The sequence below is a fragment of the Moschus berezovskii genome, chromosome X (assembly GCF_049115385.1).
Source record: "Moschus berezovskii isolate FMDL1 chromosome X, NW_MosBer_1.0, whole genome shotgun sequence".
NCBI lineage: Eukaryota > Metazoa > Chordata > Mammalia > Artiodactyla > Moschidae > Moschus > Moschus berezovskii.
In genome coordinates, this window is record NC_142488.1 from 64,167,135 (window position 1) to 64,189,337 (window position 22,203).

General features: G+C 42.3%; 1 protein-coding gene across 1 annotated transcript in view; it reads right to left on the reverse strand.

Moving 5' to 3' along the window:
- HDAC8 (histone deacetylase 8) overlaps positions 1 to 22,203 on the reverse strand; it is a 267,792-nt gene that overhangs the window by 21,085 nt on the left and 224,504 nt on the right. The window contains exon 10 of the mRNA XM_055393871.2: positions 10,333 to 10,438. Within this exon, the coding sequence (XP_055249846.1) occupies positions 10,333 to 10,438 (106 nt within the window). The remainder of the gene's footprint in view (positions 1 to 10,332; positions 10,439 to 22,203) is intronic.

Genomic DNA, 22,203 nt, shown 5'->3' on the forward strand with positions numbered 1-22,203 from the left:
TATGCTCCAACCAGTAATGCTGAAGAATCTTAAGTTAAATGGTTCTATGAAGACCTACAAGACCTTCTAGAATTAACACCCAAAAAAGATATCCAGAGTACAAAATGAAGCAGGTCAAAGGATAACAGAGTTTTGCCAAGAGAACACCCTGGTCATAGCAAACACCCTCTTCCAACAACACAAGAGAAGACTCTATGCATGGACCTTACCAGACGGTCAATACCGAAGTCAGACTGATTATATTCTTTGTAGCCAAAGATGGAGAAGCTCTCTACAGTCAACAAAAACAAGACTGGGAGCTGACTGTGGCTCATATCATGAACTCCTTATTGCCAAATTCAGACTTAAATTGAAGAAAGTAGGGAAAACCACTAGACCATTCAGGTATGACCTAAATCAAATATCTTATGATTATACAGTGGAAGTGAGAAATAGATTCAAGGGATTAGATCTGATAGAGTACGTGAAGAACTATGGACTGAAGTTTGTAACATTGTTCAGGAGGTGGTGATCAAGACCATCCCCAAGAAAAAGAAAGGCAAAAGGCAAAATGGTTGTCTGAGGAGGCCTTGCAAATAGCTGACAAAAGAAAAGATGCAAAAGGCAAACAAGAAAAGGAAAGATACACCCTTCTGAATGCAGAGTTCCAAAGAATAGCAAGGAGAGATAAGAAAGCCTTCTTTCATGATCAATGCAAAGAAATAGAGGAAAATAATAGAATGGGAAAGACTAGAGATCTCTTCAAGAAAATTGGAGATACCAAGGGAACATTTCATGCAAAGATGGGCACGATAAAGAACAGAAACAGTATGGACCTAACAGAAGCAGAAGATATTAAGAAGAGGTGGCAAGAATACACAGAATTATACAAAAAAGATCTTCATGACCTAGATAACCAAGATGGTGTGATCACTCACCTAGAGCCAGACATCCTGGAATGTAAAGTCAAGTGGGCCTTAGGAAGCATCACTACGAACAAAGCTAGTGGAGGTGATGGAATTCCAGTTGAGTTATTTCAAATCCTAAAAGATGATGCTGTGAAAGTGCTGCACTTAATATGCCAGCAAATTTGGAAAACTCAGCAGTGGCCACAGGACTGGAAAAGGTCTCTTTTCATTCCAATCCCAAAGAAAGGCAATGCCAAAGAAAGCTCAAATTATTTCACAATTGCACTCATCTCACATGCTAGCAAAGTAATGCTAAAAATTCTCCAAGCCAGTCTTCAACAGTATGTAAACCATGAACTTCCAGACGTTCAAGCTGGATTTAGAAAAGGCAGAGGAACCACAGATCAAATCTCCAACATATGTTGGATCATCGAAAAAGCACGATAGTTCCATAAAAAGATATACTTCTGCTTTATTGACTACACTAAAGCCTTTGACTATGTGGATCACAACAAACTGCAAAATTCTTCAAGAGATGGGAATACTGGACCACCTGACCTGCCTCCTGAGAAATCTGTATGCATGTCAAGATGCAACAGTTAAAAATGGACAACAGACTTGTTCCAGATCAGGAAAGGAGTACATCAAGGCTGCATATTGTCACCCTGCTTATTTAACTTATATGCAGAGTACATCATGTGAAATGCCAGGCTGGATGAAGCACAAGCTGGAATCAAGATTGCCAGAAGAAATGTCAATAACCTCAGATATGCAGATGACACCACCCTTATGGCAGAAAGTGAAGAACTAAAGAGCTTCCTGATGAAATTGAAAGAGGGGATTGAAAAAGTTGGCTTAAAACTCAGAATTCAAAAAACTAAGATCATGGCATCCGGTCTCAATAGTTCATGGCAAATCGATGGGAAAACAATGGAGTGAGAGACTTTATTTTTTTGGGCTCCAAAATCACTGCAGATGGTGACTGCAGCCATGAAATTTAAAGACGCTTGCTCCTTGGAAGAAAAGTTATGACCAACCTAGACAGCATATTAAAAAGCAGAGACATTCATTACTTTGTCAACAAAGGTTTGTCTAGTCAAAGCTATGGTTTTCCCAGTAGTCATGTATGGATGTGAGAGTTGGACTGTAAAGAAAACTGAGTGCCAAAGAATTGATGGTTTTGAACTGTGGTATTGGAGAAGACTCTTGAGAGTTCCTTCAATGGCAAGGAGATCCAACCAGTCCATCCTAAAGGAGATCAGCCTTGAATATTCATTGGAAGGACTGATGCTGAAGCTGATACTCCAATACTTTGGCCACCTGATGTGAAGAATTGACTCATTGGAAAAGACCCTGATGCTGGAAAAGATTGAAGGCAGGAGGTGAAGGGGATGACAGAGGATGAAATGGTTGGATGACATCACCGACTCTATGGACATGAGTTTGAGTAAGCTCCGGGAATTGGTGATGGGAATTCCCTGTCATGCTGCAGTCTGTGGGGTTGCAAAGAGTTGTACATGACTGAGTGACTGAACTGAACTGAAATATACATATACTATAAATATCTTATATAATATACATATATATTGTATATACATTATATAATATACATATGTCATATATATATACACATATATATTTGCTAATATATGTAAGATATAGGGGCTTCCCTGATGGCGGTGGTTTAGTCTCTAAGTCATGTTGACTTTTGCGATCCCATGGACGGTAGCCTGCCAGGCTCCTCTGTCCATGGGATTTTCCAGGAGAAAATACTGGGGTGGGTATTTTCTCCTCCTTCTCCAGAGGATCTTCCCAACCCAGGAATCAAACCCAGGTCTCCTGCATTGCAGGCAGATTCTTTACCGACTGAGCTTTGAGGGAAGCCCTTCCCTGATGGTGGCTCAGTGGTAAAGAATCTGCCTGTATAATGCAGGAGATGTGGGTTTGATCCCTGTGTCAGGAGGATCCCTTGGGGAAACAAATGGCAACCCACTCCAGTATTCTTGCCTGGGAAATCCCATAGACAGGGGAAGCTGGTCCTTGGGGTTGCAAAAGAGTCAGACACAACTTAGCTACTAAACAAAACAAAACAAAAAGTAATATATAAAATATAATATATAAAAATATACATTTATTTCTAAGAGTTAAAAACTAAGAATTCTATTGTTAGTATTTTATTGAAGGCTTTACATTTATATTCATGAAGGATATTAGTCTGTAGCTTTCTTTTTTGTGATGCCATCATTTGCTTTCAGTATCAGGGCAATACTAGTCCTCTACGGACTTCCCTAGTGGCTCAGATGGTAAAGAATCATCCTGCAATGTGGGAGACCCAGGTTTGATCCCTGGGTCGGTAAGATCTCCTGGAGAAGGGAATGGCTACTCACTCCAGTATTCTTGCCTGAGGAATTCTATGGACAGAGAAGACTGGCAGTCCATGGTGTCACAGGGTCGGACATGACTGAGTGACTAACACAATTAATCACAGCATATAATATGGGCTTCCCAGGTAATGAACTATTGGTAATGAACTCACCTGTCAATGCAGGAGATGTAAAAGATGTGGGTTCAATACCTGGGTAGGGAAGATCCCCTGGAGGAGGTCATGATAACCCACTCCAGTATTCTTGCCTGGAGAATCCCATGGACAGAGGACCCTGGAGGGTTCCTATGGACTGTGACCCCACAGTTCATAGGGTCGCAGAGTCGGACATGACTGAAGCAACTTAGCACATACACAATATATAACATATATAATCTAATCTAATATATATAATCAGAATTAATCTAATCTAATATATAATATACTATATATATTACACCATGAACAAGTGGGATTTATCCTAGGTATACAAAGCTAGTTCAATATTTGATAATCAATCAATGTAACCTACCATGTTAAAAGGCTAAAAAGAAAAATTACATATATGCCAGTATTAGTGTCAACTGATAGAGCAAAAACATTAAATAAAATTCAACATCCATTCATGACATAAATTCTCATGAAACTAGGAATATAGAGGGGTACCCTCTCAACTTTTAAGGGAAATCTACAAAACCTAGAGCTGACATCATAATTATTGGTAAAAGAGTGAATGTTTTCCCTCTAAGTTTTAGAATAAAGTAAGGATATCTGTTCTCACCACTCTTATCCAACATAATACTCGAAGTCTTAACCAGTGTAATAAGGCAAGAAAAGGAAACAAAAGGCATATAGATCAGACAGAGAGAAATAAAACTCCTATTTGCAGATGGTGATCTATGTAGAAAATCCAAAGGAGTCTACAAGAAAACACCTACAAATTATAAATTAGTTCAGAAGGGTCACAGGATATAAGCACAATATACAAAAAATATATTTCTATATACTAGCAACAAACACATGGAAACCAAAATGAAAAACATAATAACTCAATAAAAGAAAAACTTTTATAAAACCTGCTAAGAATATGTATGCTGAAAATGACAAAATGCTGATGAAGGAAATAAGAGAAGATCTCGATAAATAGAGAAATATACCATGTTCATGGATTGGAATTTTCTCCAAATTGATATACAGATTTAACACAATTCCTAACAAAATCTCATCAAGGTGCTTTTTTTTTCTAAGATATAGACAAAGTTATTCTAAAGCTTATATGGAAAGGCAAAGAAACTAGCATAGCTAAAACAACTTTGAAAAGGAAGAAAGAGGAATCACTCTACCTGATTTTAAGGTTTATTATATAGCTACAGTAATCAAGACAGGAATAGACACATAGATCAATGGCACAGAAGAGAAAACCCCAAAAGAAAGACAGACAGTTGCCTTGGAGAATGAGAATTTTTGAAAGGGTGGTGGTCTTAGGGAGCTATCTGGATTTTCTGCCCTTCTACTAGATTGAAGAGGTTTTACATCATGATATGCTTTTCAAGACAAAGGGAAACACCCTAGAATTACTAGAGGTATCTAAGAAAGGAATCACTACTTCAGACATGTAAAATAGTCCATCTCCAGTCCCTTATTTGCAGCTACAGTGACCAGATTTTGTAAATTAAAAATTGGGACATAAGGTCTGATAAAAGATTATTGTCTTTTTCTTAAAAAGCTCCAACATGTATTTCTTTTTTCTGACTATAAAAGCAAGACATGTTCATATAGGAATTTTGAAAAATAACCAAAAAATAATAAAGAACAAGTAAAAAATTACCCATAATTTAAATTTTACCATTAGCAATAACTACTCTTAGAATTTTTGGTACGTTTCCCTCTAGTGTTTTTCTTTGCATATCCATACATTCACTCACACACACATTATGTATATTTACAAAATTGAGACTATATGGTATTAAATCATTTCACACCCTGTTTTTTCACTTAAGATTGTTACCATGAGCAAATTATTCTCTTGTCATCAAATTAGCTTTAGAAATTTCTTTTTAATTGGCTGCAACAAATTATTCCATGTAGTTATACTGACATTGTATCATATCTCAAATTCAGTGTATTAAAAAAGAACACATCAAGTATATGTTTCTGTAAAACTATCCCCTACTCCCAATGGCTCCCCATCCCAGTTGGTATCAAGGCTGGAAACATCAGAGTCATCTTTACTTCTTCCTTTCTCCTTGATCCCCTATAAGTGATATACCTCCAAATGCTATTGATACTCTCTTCCTAACAGCTCTCAGTCATTCAGGAGGAATAGGATAGGGAATATCCTACCACCAGTGTTCTGGTCCAGGTCTTTGAAGGCTCACCCTTGAAATACCACCATGATCCATCCAAATATCACTGCATCATGTCATGTCTTAGTTTCAGAACCTAGAATGGCTCCTACTTTACTGTATTGATATGTACAATTTAGTATGAAATTCAAGGAAACCTGCCATCTCTCCCTGGCCCCCACCTATCCAAGTTTCTCCTGCTTATGAGCATTTCCCTCTTCTATCTATTCAAAATATCCCAACCTTATGAAAGTACTCTCCCTGAAGTTCTACTTCTCTTCTGTCTTGCATCAGCCCTTATTATGTCATGACCTGTCTAAGGGGGTTAGTTTTGGCTCCTCATCTCAACTTCTCAGCTGTTTTTCAGAGGCAGGATTCATGTCTTAAACTTCTCTTATATGTCTTATGACATTAAGTACATGAAAGTACTCTCCCTAAAGTTCTACTTCTCTTCTATCTTGCATCAGCCCTTATTATGTCCTGACCTGTCTAAGGGGGTTAGTTTTGGCTTCTCATCTCTATTATTCTTATTATTTCTCCTGTGGTGTCTCCCAACACCCACATCAGTTTGCTGGTCTGTCTTCCCAACCCTGCACCATAGAGGCTGCCATACTAAGCCTCCTTCATTAAGGGTCAGAAAGGGCAGATGTGCACAAGACCTGCTCTTCCCTCTTATGTCCTCCTATCTCCTTCTCTCTTCCTCCTTACTTCCTGGTCCCATTTGTTTCCTTTTCTATCTCTGGCAAACATAGGGTAGAGTCTGGGAACTCAGAGCAAGTGTAGAAACCTCCAGTTACAACTCCAACACATTCTCACATATGCACAACTCACTCTCTCCTGCCCCTCCCCCACCAGGTCCGGCCTGGACTGCAACATGTAGCTTTTGACCCCCTAGGGACTTTTACTTGATTCAAATGTCATCAGGACCAGGGATTAGAAAACCTCTACCCCTGTTTCCCCATGCAGAGCTAGGCAGGCTCAAGGAGCTAGCTGCCTCTGGGGATTGATCACATCAGCAGTGTTCCAACTCTGGAAGGTTCTCTGTGAGCTAACTCCTCTGGAGTACATCAACCAGAGAGGAAAGGCAAACAAATTTGAGCATATGAAGATGGTTCAAGGGTAATTTTACAGTAGTGGTCATGATCTAGGTTGAATGATCCACTTTCTAACCTATACTTCCTTGTGAACGATCACACAAATCTTCAAGATTCATTGACATGAGAAAAACGATTTGTGGGAACAACACATAGTTTTTCTCTGTATAAACCTAACAGCTTGAATAGACTCTCCACGGTTTTATTTTTGTCTTTTTTTCCTCTCAGAAAGTCTAATAGGGAGTAAAGACAGGATAAAGTGAGGTCCAAATTTGCCAGTCATCCTGTAGCATATGGAATTTATCACTATAAGATGAACCTCCTCAGGTTTGCTTTCTGATAGGTTAAAAAAATCCTATTTTTTGTGCTTCTAAGGGATGTGGTGAGAAAGAGAGAAAACCCAAGCTCAAAGGCTAAATAAATTCAACCTGATATGCTGGTGAAACTCCTTCCCATAGAGTGGAATGTAGTCTATCCACTCCCTCATTGCCATCCACTTCTCCAAATAATCTTTGGCTCTGCCCCACCACCTTTGTTTTTAATGGGGGGAGGTGTGGAGGGGGAGAGGGAGAGGCACTGGAAGAAATGGCCAGCCTCACTGAGGTTTTATATTGAGGAACAGATGATAGTCTTTTACGCAGGTTCAGGAAAATCTTTCAGAATGCAGAAAATTCAGCAGCCTTTCCACACTGACCATTGTCATGGCAACGCACTATCTGATGGCAGCATGTCACCAGGCTGGAGGGGCATGGTCTCAGTATAGCAGGTTAGTCTGGCCATTTTTAACAACATTTGGACTTCTTTCTAGCCTCATTTCTTGTAGGTTTAACTGCATTTCTTTTCGGTTCTGGTTTTATGTGCTCTGCTCATTTGCATGGCTAGAACACAAGACTTTGTCAATAGGAAAGGGATGGCTAAACGGAAAAAATCTGAAGATTCCTAGTAATCTATAGCCATTCTACTTGCTGTCCACCCTCCCTGGTTCCTCCCCACCCACTCTTAGCCACTTAGTTTCTTTTCTTCTCCTCATCAGTTCTTTCCCAAACACAGTATTACCTCCTCCACAACCCCTCCCAACTATGACTCATCAACCAACCCCTGCATTCTCATCTTCTTTTTATTGTTTTTGTATTTTCACATAATTAATGTACAGCATCCTAGAATCTTAGGATTGGAAGGAACCTTAACGATAGCCTAGTACAATCACCCTCCTCCAAATGCAGGACTCTATCTACAATATGATAGCCAATTGACTGTCTTGTCTCTATTTGTAGGTCTCCAGTAATAGAGACCTCATTCCTTTCTGGGCAGTCTGTTCCACTCTGGACAGCTGTAATCATTATAAAATTCTTTATCTTGAATGAAAATCTGCTTAATATGCCTTTTAATAATATCTACCCATGGGTCCTATCTCTGTGCCCTGTGACCACATAGACTCTGCCTATACCCTCTGCTCTGTGACAGCCTCTCAGAGATATGGGACAACATCCCCCTACATCTTCTTTTCTCCAAAAACCCAGATCTTTCTCCAACAAGACCTCTTGGAGCCTGGGCTCCAATCCTCTCCCCATCCTGACCTCCTGAAACATATGTTCCCATTTGTCTCAAGATCTTTTAAAGTAAGGTCAATACTGCATTAACATCTCTGGAGGCTACCTTGCCATGGTGACTCACACTGACTAAAATCCCTAACTTTTGCAGACAAAATCCTGTGAAGCCATGTCTTCCCATCTTGCTTGTGTCCAGTTGCTTTTGAAGACCCAATTCCTGGTCTATACATTAATTTCATGGTATTGCAACCAGAATATTGCTTTAACCTGTTAGGATATTTAAAAAAAATCTTGACTTCCATGTACCTTGCATATCCTCTAAAATTTTGTTATTATTATTTTTTAACCAATCCTTAAACTAATCTTTTATCTCATTTTTTAAATGAGTATTTTTTAAAATGGATTCTTCTTTTGGGTTTCTTATCTTTCCTAATTCTCTTTCCTTTGAGTTACCTTCCTTATGTCTTCTCTTGCTTTTCATTTCCATTTCCTCAATATCACGAGGTCAGCACACTCTGGAGATATGTGTCTGGGTACGTGTGCAGGAAAGCATGAGGGCATAAAGATATCTGCACATATGTAGGTGTGAGCAAGTGGCTGCAGAGCCTTGTTTAGTTTCTGTTTCTATTGTTTTGTCTCTGCTCTACCAGGATTTAGAGTCTGGATGAGGGGAAAATGGCAAGGTGAAAGGAAAAGGGGTATGAGAATTTGGTCCAGGATCTGAGAGGGACAGGAGGAAACAAGGGTGGGAGCATGTGTTAATCAAGTCTGAAGTGTAGTAAGAAAGGCTAGAGAAAGGCCAGGAAAAGGATTTTAAAGGCCTTAAAGGTTCAAGGAGGGAGGAGGATTTGGTTAGGAAGTGAAGACTTCTGAAGTTGGTAGCCATTGAGAAACCAGAGGGAGGTGCCTTGAAGTTATAGGATCAGGGAAAGGCTGAGGGCTGTAGGATACCTGAGAGAGCTGATAAGCACTGCTGTGAGCACAACCTTACAAGTTTATGACTCATGAGCTTAGAAATCTTTCTCTCATCAAAGGAGCCTGGGATGTGGAGTCAGTGGCTATGGACTAGGCTGTTGTCACAGACTGGAATGTACTAGATGACTTTCGGCAAAGATTCCCCAGGACAACGTGTTCCCTCAGACTAACTCTGACACAGAACAGGCTTCTCTTTTGTGCTGGATTCTATTTCAATGAGGGAATCAAAGTTAGGAGAACTGGTGCTATCTTGGTTGTTAGTTGAATAAATACAGGAATTTCACTCTCCATTATGGGCATGTGATACCTTTGGCCTTCTAACTGCAAATAATTAGGACCCCCCCCCCCCCAAAAATATGCACATGTACACACAAATTCAATTAAATAGGAATGTGGGTACCAAAACAACTTTAAAAAAATTGTAGATGAAGTGAGTTTAGTTGTGAAACAGCAGTTGGGGTTGGGAGGGGGCTTTCTACCAACAGTGTCCCCAAACAGCTAGTGGACAGTGTGATCAAGTGGGCAATAACCTGATGACTGCCATTTTCCCTCTGTCCAGAGGCCAGAATAATTGGAGGCCAACCTTAGGGAAAGGAAGAATAGGGAAGCAGCCACATCGCCAGTGCTCTAAGTGAGACTGGGGAACCTACTCCCAGGGCTTCAAAATCTGTGACTACTCACTGTGGGCTCACAGTCACTCAAAGCTCTATTGGACCAATGAACCACATTGGAACAGAATGCCTGCGAGCCCTCCTGCCCCCATGTCCAACCCCAAGTCTGAATTGACTTGACCTTCTCTTATCTTAGAGAGGGTTTTACTGTTGTCCTTTTCAAAGAGAGTTCCAGGGCACACTTTAGAACTGGCTTTCCACTGGAGGTACTTAAAGCTGAAACTTTTGTCTCCCTGGAGGTGACATTAGTTGGCCAAATGACAATCCCAACCAGAGTGACCAGTGCAGAATTCCAACTACAAGCTCTTAGGCCAAGAAGAGGTTTCCCTTTCGAGTCAGTGTAAAGTCTAGCCACCAAATGACAAATGGTATTTGGGGAAGCCCCCACTGATGGGTCACCACAAGCTGGTTAGAATGAGGAGAGCTGGATTTGAAGGGTGGTGCTCACCTTTGATGTAGTTGAGGATTTGCTGGACTCGGTGGGGCTCATTGCGGTCTGGCCGGCAGCTTGGCGTGATTTCCAGCACATAATCAGGACCATATGCTGTGAAAAACTGTAAGGAAAAGGGAAAGGCCAAAAAACAAACTAAACCACAGAAAACCTCCAAACCAAACCACAGACAATCAGAACAACAACAACAACCCACTGCTACCAACAAGTCAAGGAAGGCCCAGATGGGCAGGGCAGGAGGGTGCAGCAGGAAACTGGTCCCCTTGTTCAAACCTCCTGTGACAGCCCACTGCAAAATTCTTTCTTTGGCTTGGGGTTCAAGGTCCTCTCTGCTCACATCTCAACTTTTCTCTCCAGCTTCAGCTCACTCACTCCCTCTTCTCTAGCCACACTGGCCAGCTCTGGGCTCTCCCAAATGAGACCATGCTTGGTCCCTCACCCTCTTGAGGATCTTTGCCATTGTTTTTTCCTGGGGCCTGCAAAGTCCCTCCCCCATCCCCTGCTGCCTGTAAAAAACCTCCCCAACCTTCCAGGCACAGCTCAAATGTCACCTCCTCTACAAAGCTGTCCCTCATTCTACATAAGCCCCAGAGCATTCTGTTGATACATCTCTTATGGCCCTTGTTCAGCAAATAGACAGTGCTTGCCCGCATATCACATGCAGGTCACTGGGCCGGCTGCTGTAAGGGCTGTGAAGATGAACAAGCCCTCCTTTGGGGTCCTCTAGGTGCTCTTCAGTGTGTAGAGATTTTTCAACAGCGACCTGATCTCTATACTGGATTATCAGCTCTTTTAAGGTGGGCAGCACCTGTCTTAGTCACCTCCTTGGTCCTCACAGACCAAGGCCTGTTAGTTTTGGTTGCCTTGAATTCCCTGCAACAGGAATGTCCAATGAGCCTAGTTTTTCTATTTTTTCTGTAGTAGAGTTTGTTTTTAAATTCAGGGAATCAAAATAAAGGTTTTTGGTTTCTATTTCTAGCTCACTAGATGATTCCTTGTGACCTTTGGTAAGTCACAATATCTGATTCAGCTTCTTTATTAGGGACCGCTTGGGGAAAAACACCCCATGACAAAGGGAATCATTCAATTGGGAGAAGTTTTTGAATGGGAGATATGCAAAGCTACTATTTCTGTTTAGTTTCTAACAGAAATAGTATTTGTACACACTTTCTGGAGAGAGAGCATATGGTCCTTAACATTATGTGCTTTCAATAGTGATATTGTTAGGCAGTAAGTAAGCCAGGGAAATTCAAATTCCCTGGAAAAAATGGTACAGAGGGCATGAAAACAAGGGATCTTGGCATGTGTCGTGAATTTGATGTCATTCAAAGAGCTTTTTAAAAAATAATCCAAGGTGATTGCCATTGCCATCAAATTATCCTTGTTAAGAGTCTGGATATATATCTGGCACCATGGGAGAGGTTGTGGAATAATCTCTAGGGATTCTAACAGCATCTTTGTGGAATCTATGGGAGTAACTTGATGGGAAGATGACCTTTGCACATCTACGACAGAAGACTCCTCATATCTAATTAAAAGAAAAATGACCAAGACTGTGTCAATGCTTATAATGCTTATTGGACTGATCTAAAAAGGAGAGGAGTCTAGTTCCTTCCTGCTGAAGTTATTACTCGCTGATGTCTGAAGTCCCAAGTTCTGGAGATAGAAGGTGCCTTGTATAGAGATGGTCTTTACAGAAACTAACTCCCCCATTCTGATCAAAGAAACCTGAGAGGTTTGTATTTTTAGCCAAGGAGGGCCCCTTAGTCCAAGCCTGAGAACCTCATGGGCTTGGCTCTTGAAGAGAAGGCTTCAAACAGGTGTAGCCCTCTCTCCTTAAGTGGCCTCTCCTACTCCGGAGGCTGTCAAGTAGTACATTCATTTCATGGGCAAGGAAAGATGGGCTTAGAGTGAGCAATAGAAGAAAGGCAGCTCCAATGAAGAAGTCACTCTGAGACACCCAAACTCCTGGCATCAAATGCTATAAAAATCAGAGGCAAGGGGCCTCGCTGAGGTCTAGGAGGAGGGAATGTTCTGCCTCCATCTACGAAGATAACACTGCTGATCCTCTGTCAGTAAGGCATGTCGTGAGCTATCTGTTCTGCACTGAGTGTCTGGAACAACATGTCCTCATTGTGAGGACCTGCTGCATGCTCAGGCCGCTCTCCAGCTTTAGCCCCCTCTTGGGCTGAGAGCACATGGTGGCAAGACGGTCAGCTGGGGCCAGAGCTGACTGCCACGTGATAGAGCTCAGTTTGACTGGGATTGAGGCTCTTGTCCTGGCTGTCTGAGCATCTGGCTTTAACTAACCCATAAATAACCCATTCTTCCCTGAAGAAGTCTGGCTGCAGGTAAGCCTGGGTTCCTAAACATCTCCCCACCTTTGCCAATCAAATATTATTCCTAGGTACTACTTATTACACTATTCTTAGGCTGGGGAACACAGATGATACAAGAAAGTCCCTGCTTTGTGATCCAGTTCCATATGGCAGCCTTGAGCAGCTCTGCTTGGAGCTGAGGGAAGAGAGGCACGAGGAAGGCAGAGGCTGTATCTAAGGCAAAGGTGGTGCCCTCTTTCCCTCTCTGGCTTTCTCGTGGTATTTCTGTTTCTGTGTTATATTATGTTTTTAGTTTTGCACTCGTTAACTCTTTTCTATGGGACCAGAAACTCTGCAAAGGCAGAAACTTATGTCACATTCTCTTTGTAGAGCCTGTAGAGTTGAACTCAAGGTTCTCCTTCAACCTTTACTTTAAAATTATGTCGAATTACGTTAATTCACAAAAGGTTTAGCTGGCTGTTCAGTTAATTCTGTGGAATAATGCAAAGAGCCAATTTATGGCATGAACAGTTTTCTCAGCTCTCGAGGCAGCATGATGAGGTGGCAAGAGCCCTGGCCATAGAGTCAGGCAGAGCTGGATTTTTCATACTTGGATTGAGCTGTGTGCCTCAGGCAAGCTTCTTTTCTCATTGCTACCAGAAGAATGATAAATGCTGACCCAACTGGGTTGTTAGGAATCACAGAGATAATATACATTAAAGGGCCGACCACAGAGGCCAGCCCAGCACATGGTAGGATGTCAGTACATGTGAATTCTCTTCTCTTGGGGCAAGAAGCCATTGCCTAACTGGTGCCTCACCGGGACCCCAGGGGATGTTAGGCCGAGCACTGGGACCTTCCCCACCCCCAGATGCAGAAAGAAGAGCCTGTTCCTCTTGCCAGACAAAAGCCCAGAAGCCCCAGTGGCTTCCCACTTACTTAAACCATGAGCTCCACCAAGGGCCAGTAGAGAAACTGACTTCTTTCAGTTTCCTGCCTTCTGCTCCCGCCACTTGTTACTGGCGAGGTGGAAAGGAAATCTGATCACACAAAGCAAAGATGTTGGGATGGAGGGATTTGGCCTGCACTAGAAATAGTTCAAGGCCCCACCCTGAAACTGCCCTCCAGTGTTGAAGAGAAAAGGAAATGGGCAAGTGGCAATGCCATTTCCAGACAGGTGGAGTAGGGCATGAAAGAGGCCAGCCGGCCAGCAAGTGCAAATGCAGGCTTTGATCTCAGCAAAGGAAGGAGGGAGGTGCTAACCTTTTCCAACTCCTTCCCCCTTTCCCTCAGTGCTCCTTTTGCTTTCTGGGTTTCATTTATGCATGTTTGAGGGGAACATGGTAGTGGGAAGGAAACAAATGGAAAGGTGGGGCTGAAGGATGGGAGTGAAAGGGAACGGTACTTGAGGGAAGTCAGTTTCTTCTTGATCCAAGAGTCAATGAATAAAAAAAAGGAAATAGTTTAGTCTTGTTCAGTTCAGCCCAGCTCAAAGTGCCTTTCTCGCTCACTCCCCTCTAGCTCTTGCTTATACAATGCAAATAACATACACTTAGATACCTGGTCAAGAAGATATTCAGAAGAAACATTAAGGTTGTTGTTATTCCTTCATAATCCTATGTGGTCACAGGAAACCAAACCACAAACCTGGAACAGTTAGTCCTTTTATCCTTCCTTCAATATTTATTACATATCTACTATGTGCCTCACTAGGTTAGTCACTGGAGTGCAAAGATAGTAAGATATGTTTAGTAGGAGGGGATATTATAGAACAGTGTGAGACAGGTATAACAATAATACTGAAGAAATAAGTAATAACAGTTAATATTTTTGTCTTTTAAAAAATTGAAGTATATAGTTGACTTACAATGTTGATTTACTATATAAATATATATATATATATATTTCAGATTTTTTCCCCCTATAGATTATTATAAGATATTGAGTATAGTTTCCTGTTCTATACAGTAGATCCTTATTGGCTATCTATTTTATATATAGTAGTGTGTATATGTTAATCCCATCAGTAATAGTTAATATTGGTTAAAGGCTTCTTATGTGTCAGGCACTTAAAGTGTCTCCACACTTTTTATGGACTGACAATTCTCAAACCTACTCATATGCAGGTTCTAGAATTACTTCCATTTTAAGATGAGGATCTCAAGCACAGAATTGTCAGATAATTTGAAGAGGTCACACAGCTACCATGTGCATTGTGAGATTTGAATCCAGGTCATTCTGGAGATCAGCACTACCCATGTGTTAGTCACTCAGTCATGTCCAACTCTTTGCAACCCTGTGGGCTGAAACTCACCAGGCTCCTTTGTTCATGGAATTCTCCAGGCAGTAATACTGAAGTGGGTAGCCATTCCCTTCTCCAGGGGATCTTCTGACCCAGGGATTGAAGCCAGGTTCTTTGCATTGCAGGCAGATTCTTTACCATTTGAGCTACCAGGGAAGCCCTTCTAAACTACTCCAGAGGAAGTGACTGTGTCAGGGGATCTGTAAAAGGGGCCTGGTGGGTGGGAGGTAGGCATTTCCAAGAGAGCCTGGGCAAGGGCAGGGAGTGTGGAATGGAATGGCACATTATAGGCACTGAAATTAATATGATGGGGCTTGAGAGTAGGGTATAAGGACAATGAGGACACAAGATTGGGGAAGCAGGATGAGTTTTATGGTAGATACTGCCTGCTCCCCACCCTAAGGCATTTGGTCTGATCCCAGACTAGAAGGTCAACAAGGGCAGAACACTGTTTTGCTTTCCATTATCATACCAGTACCCCAAACAGTGCTTATGCCTAGGAGGTGGCAAATAACTATTTGTGGCATAAATGAATGGAAACTGGAGGGAGCTTGGAAATGAGGGGATGAACAGATAAGCTGTGCACTTTAGAAGAGTCAATGGTTACAGTGTAGAGAATGGAATGGAATTTGAGGGGGGGAATGCAAGTAGGGAGACCAGTGAGAAGGTTGGTGCTAGAGCCAAGATGAGTGGTAACAGGGCCTGAGCCAGAACAGTTGTGGGAAAACAGAGAGATTGAAAAACTCTTTGTTATCTTTTATAACATAAATAGGACTAAACAATGAGTTGGATACGTGAAGTAAGGAGAAAGAGAAAGTCAAGGATTTCCCACTGTGTAGGAAGTATCGGAGAAGGCCATGGCAAGTCACTCCAGTACTCTTGCCTGGAAACTCCCATGGATGGAGGAGCCTGGTAGGCTGCAGTCCATGGGGTCGCGAAGAGCCAGACACGACTGAGCGACTTCACTTTCACTTTTCACTTTCATGCATTGGAGAAGGTAATGGCAACCCACTCCAGTGTTCTTGCCTGGAGAATCCCAGGGACGGGGGAGCCTGGTGGGCTTCCGTCTGTGGGGTCACACAGAGTCGAACACGACTGAAGTGACTTAGCAGCAGCAGCAACAGGAAGTATAGTAATGGGTTGAGGAATACAGGCAGAGGACAGGGTTCATGGTGGGGTGTATAGGTGTGAGTGGGGCTCACTGGGGAGCATGATGAGGGTCAGTGTAATGATGATTTAGTGTCTGGAATTTAGGCAAGAGCTTAGGCCTAAGATATAGGATATGTGTATAGATTTGGGAGTTATCAATGACATAAAGGAACTGGATGAGAACTGCCAAGGAATTGTCTTGGCCGAAAGGGGAGGCTTACTACAGAATAAGAGAAGAGAGGCAAGGAAAGAATCATGGGGAACAGCTAACACTTCAGAAGTGGACAGGGAGAGGAAACAGTTCTGGTGACAGTTTGAGATGTTGCAGAGAGGTGACTAAAAGGAGGGTGGTCTTCTGATTTGTCTCTGGGAAGGAGATCTTGACTGCAGCAAAGGGTGTGGACAAGGCCTGACTGGAGGGAGCTAAGAATTGGTGGGAAGAACTGGAGATAACAGTGATGGGTGAGAATACACACATTCTCGTTGTTTAGGAGTTTGGTACAGGGGTGGGACTGGAGGAGGGAGGTATTTTAAGATGGGAGGGTCTTAAGTATATTTGTAGGCTGAGGGGAAGCGCCCATACAATGGAAGTCAGAGACAGCCTGACAGGGATTTTGAGTTATTTATATCCATCTTTCCAGCTCCTTAGTCAGAGTGCCACAAGGGAAGAGTACTGTTGTATTCATATTTATATTACCTACAGCTTTTAACATAGGGCCTGGAAAATAATTGGAACTCAATTCCTGTTTGTTGAAAGAATGAAATAAAATGTGTTTAGGATTCTGAAGACATTCAAGTACAGTAGGGAAAATCAGAGTCTTGAAGGATGGGGTGATTGCAAATAGGCAGGGATGGGGTGGGGTGGAGGGTAGTGAGTGGAAGCAGGACAAGTCTGGGGAGTTGGCTAAAGTTGTAGAAGGAGAGAGAGCATGGGAAGCCTTCAACCCAAGGTTGAGAGACAGGACTTGATGCGACAGGTATATCAGGACTGGAGTCGTGCCTTAGGATACCCAGGAGTAGTATGTGAAGGGGTGAGTGACCAGTGTGGAGGTCACTGCCATAGTTCAAGGGGGAGATAGCAAGGGCTTGAGAAAGAGTGATTGCTGTGGGGACAGGGAGGATAGAAAAGAGACATTGTGAAGGTAGACTTCTGAGGACTTTGGTAATTGACTGGTTGTGGAGGAAAGAGCAGGGGAGAAGTCAAAGTTGACGCCTAGATTTTGAGTCTGGGCAAGTGGAAGAATCAGTACCACTGACAGATCTGGGATAAAGTGGCAGGCAGAGCTAGTCTGGCTCAGGGAAGTGGATGGACTTGGGTTTCGTGGGTTTGAGATGACAGAGGATATATGGGTCACTATGTCTAGCAGGCAGCTGGAGATGTGATGATGGTGTGTGGAAGTGAGGTCATGGCTAAACACTAAGGGAGTAAGGGGATAGAAAGAGCCACTGACTAGGCAGAAAAAGAGCAACCAGAGAAGAAGAAAGAGAATGGTAAGGTAAAATCTCTTAGAGCCTTAGGGATGAATTTCAGCATGAGGAAGATGCCTAAAGGAATACATTTGCCACGCCAGCAACAGACTCTTATGGCATCCATCTCTCCTAGTCAATATAAAAAAGCCAGCCCCCTTTTTATAATACTACAAAAAGCTCTCAAAATTTTTATTGCTAACTCAAGGTTTACCTTTCCCTATAAATTAGGCTTGATCCTATCAGGGTAAGCCCATGGTTGATGCCAATCTCTCTTTATAGACCACTGAGGCTTTGCTCTTTCATCAGCTGGGGAATTTGTGCTGGTGATTGTGACGTTGGCCCTGATCAGGAAGAGCATTTCTTATCCTTACTCACCCTGGGAAAAGAACTCATCACAACCAGAATGATAGAGCATCATCACTTTGAACTGTAACATGGTCTTGTAAGACACTTCTCAACTTTTCCTATATCACCAATTATTCCATCAAAGAACCTGGCCCCAACCATGATGGACACAAAAAGCTCTCTTTCCCCCAGAAAAACGTTTCTGTTTACAGGAAATTCAGTTATTATATATATCATTTATGGTACATTTTAAGAACACAAAATTGCAGTGGTATTATTGGGAGTAAATTTTATTGCCATGGCTTTACAACACAAACAAACAAAAATAATAACCCCATTAGTTGTTGGACTGAACTGGCAGGAAGCAGCATGTCAAAGGCAATTGCTTGCAGGCAGGGGAATGGGGAATTAGGAGTGTACAGAGCACAACTGAGGGGTCAGGGAGGTGTGTGCTCCTGGAGACAAGATATGATATGCAGAGTCTACACGAGGATGGGAAACCAGTGCCCCACCTAGACTGCATCGGTATCCCACCGGTGGAGCTCATCTCACAACTTGAGCAAGGCCTCTACTTAAGAACTGCTCCATGGTGAGGCTCATACACCAGTACCAAGAACTATTTGAATGAATAAGTGAATGAATGAGTAAGGTATTGAAATAGTTTTATTATCAATAAGTTTTAATGGTATTTTAACTATTGGTATAAAAAATTTTATTAAGCAAAATAATCAGGTAAACCTAGGAACTGTGAGCTTATGTGAGCATTGATTATATTTAAACAAAGAATATGCCAAGTATTAAATAGTATTATTCCATTAGCTAAAGTATTTAGAGAGGCTTCATGAACATACACATATATGTTCTTTAGTGTATTGTGTATTCATTAATATTCCTATGTTAAGTTAACCCAGTAGTGTGTGTGTGTGTGTGTGTGCACGCATGCACACATGTTCTATTAGGTGCTGAGAATTATTCTAGGTCCTTGGAGGGGAGGTTGAGTATAAAAAAAGAATAAGGTCTGGTGACTGCTCTCAAGGAGATGAAAATCTAAATAGAGAGAGAAAGATAATTACAGGGAGGGCAGCGGAATAAATTCAAGCCTAACTGTGTGGTATTGGCTACAGTACAGTAAAATGTCCTCACACGTGTGGAGCGCTGGACAACTAAGATGAGTTGTCCAAGATCACAGTGTTAAATAAGAGATATGAACTTGAACCCATGGCTTCTGACTTTCAGTCCAGTGGGTTTTCCATTACACCATGAAGCAAAAAGCACAGTAATTAAAGAATGATTTCTGGAATCATAGGGGACAAGCTCTAAATCTCTTCTCCACCATTTACTAGCTGTGTGACCTTGGGCAAGTTACTTAATTGCTCTGTTCCCTGGTTTTCATTGTAAAATGGGGATAACAGAATGTACCTGAGAGTTGTTGTGACAGTAAGTTAGTCCATCTAAAGCACATAGAACTGACTCATTGGAAAAGACCCTGGTGCTGGGAAAGATTGAAGGCAGGAGGAGAAGGGGACGACAGAGGATGAGATGGTTGGATGGCATCGCCGACTCTATGGACATGAGTTTGAGCAAACTGCGGGAGTTGGTGATGGACAGGGAAGGCGGGTCACAAAGAGTTGGACATGGCTGAGCACTGAACTGAACTGAAAGCACATAGAACAGTGCCTGGAGCAGAGTAGGTGCTCAGTAAATGTTTGTTATCATGAAATGCTAGATATTACTATTTACTGTGCTTTACCAATTGTACAAAGAAACAGGAATTCTACATATAATGGACAGTAGCAAAATGGAATTTCTTTACTAATGTCCATTCAGACTGAATGAGGGTGAACTTGTGAAGACCTTACCCTGTAGTCCAAAACTCTGAAGCTAGAAAGAGGGTAGAGAGATCAAGAAGAGGAGGATCCAAATGAATGAAACTAAGAAAAATGCAAGAGATGAGAAGAGAATGAGAACTTGGAAGTGGTAGGAAACAGGCAAGGGGACAGAAGTGATAGAGAGGAGAGGAGATAAAAATGTGTTTGCGGGCTAAATTATCAACAAAAGGAAAGAGGTACAGAAGACGTGGCAGAGGAGACAAAGGCAGGGTGGCTGCCACTTCACTAGGGGATCTCCCTGTAGGCCAAAGAAACTTCAGGGTGTGGTTTCAAGGGGTTTGGGGGAAGGGCCCTGGCCAAGACTAATACCTTTCCCACATTACGGTTGATCCTCAAATTTCTACTATTAGAGAGAATTCCTCCTTCATAAACATATGCAGGGCCAACTCTGGTTATACCATATGTCTCTGTTAATCAAATGAATATTTTGGAAACAAGCCTACACATGAAGCTTTTTTACATCAATTTTTCCTTCAGCCAAGGGTGGGATGGAAGAAGGAGAGTATAGGGATATTGATTTACCTGGCTTACTGTCGGACAAATACTAAGATGACCGTAAGGAAATGGATTCTACTGGAGGATTGTAAATGCTGCCTTGGCTCTATCTTTACCCTACTCCACACAACTGCCCTTTCTGTTTCTTCACTGCTAAACTTCTTAAGATTTTTTTTCTTCACCATCTTGGCCTCTTCATTTCTCAGACACTTCAATGCACTTCTTCCCCACACCTCCACTGAACAGTTTTCTAGAAGGATGGCAAAGAGATTTTAGCTTGTTGGCATCTCTGATTGATTGACAGTAGCTGCTTGGGGTACTGTGTTGAGAAAGATTCTGAGGCTATATCTAGGTTCAGCAGGAAAATGTGCCCAAACCAGTTTGTCATGTAATCCATGGGAATACCTGGTAGGCAGGATGGGGGCTGGAGGGATGTAGTCTTATGTATCCAATATTTGCTAGTCCTGCCTTAGGACATTTAGGGGCTTCCCAGGGGTGCCCCTGGACACTTAGGGGCTTCATAGGTGGCACTAGTGGTAAAGAACCTGCCTGCCAGTGGAAGAGACTAAGAGACTCGGGTTCAATCCTTGGGTTTGGAAGATCCCCTGGAGGAGGGCATGGCAACCCATTCCAGTATTCTTGCCTGGGAAATCCCATGGACAGGGGAGCCTGGTGGGTTACAGTTCATAGGGTTGCAAAGAGGTGGAAGTGACTGAAGCGACTTGGCACACATGCCTTAGGACACTAAGCTGTTTAGTCACTCAGTTGTGTCCTACCCTTTGCGACCCTCCGGACTGTAGCCTGCCAGACCCCTCTGTTCATGGGATTTCCCAGACAAGAAAACTGGAGTGGGTTTCCATGCCCCTGTCCAGGGAATCTTCCCGACCCAGGGATCAAACCCATGTCTCTGAGTTTCCTCCAATGGCAGGCAGATTCTCTACCATTGAGCCATCAGAGAAGCCCCTGACTAAGAGTGATCCCCTAATTACCTAACCTAATGTCTAAAGGAGATAAATCCTGGGTGTTCATTGGAAGGACTGATGCTAAAGCTGAAACTGCAATATTTTGGCCACCTCATGCGATGAGTTGACTCACTGGAAAAGACTCTGATGCTGGGAAGGATTGGGGGCAGGAGGAGAAGGGGACGACAGAGAATGAGATGGCTGGATGGCATCACCGACTCGATGGATATGAGTTTGAGTGAACTCCAGGAGTTGGTGATGGACAGGGAGGCCTGGCGTGCTGTGATTCATGGGGTCGCAAAGAGTCGGACACGACTGAGCAACTGAACTGAACTGAACTGAACTGAATGTCTTCTTTTCAGTGATCAGTCACTTTATTTGATCTCTCTCCAGCACCTGTCATCAAACACTGTCTCATCTATGGTGGTATCTTCTCTCTCATCACCACTCTTCTCTTTGTTCCTTGTCAGTCTCCTTCCCTGGATTGTCTTCCTTCACCTGTCTCTTAAATGTAGGTGTCCTCATGTTGTACTCTCAGCTCATTTCTCCCTCTCTGCAAGAATTTACACTCTCTGCTGTGGTTTTTAATCACTTTTGTGCAGAGATCCTACATTTCTAGGTTCATTGTTTATCCTTGGCCATTGATGAGTTTATAATTGTCTGTTGGACATTTCTACATGAAAAACTTGAATTCTTGATTCTGGATGCTTACTGTGTTCCAAGTTGAGCTAATTCAGTATGTCCTTCCAAAGAGAATGTTCATTTTCTCTTTTTCTTCACTTAGCATCATATGTGAGACCTATTATACAATAAGCTTCTCAGCAAAGATGTGAAGTTATGACCCTAAATGGGTCAGTATGCTTATGTTTTGTTAGATGTGCTGGATTATGTGCTTTCAAAATACCCAAAATGATATGGGATAAGGGGATAGAGATTAG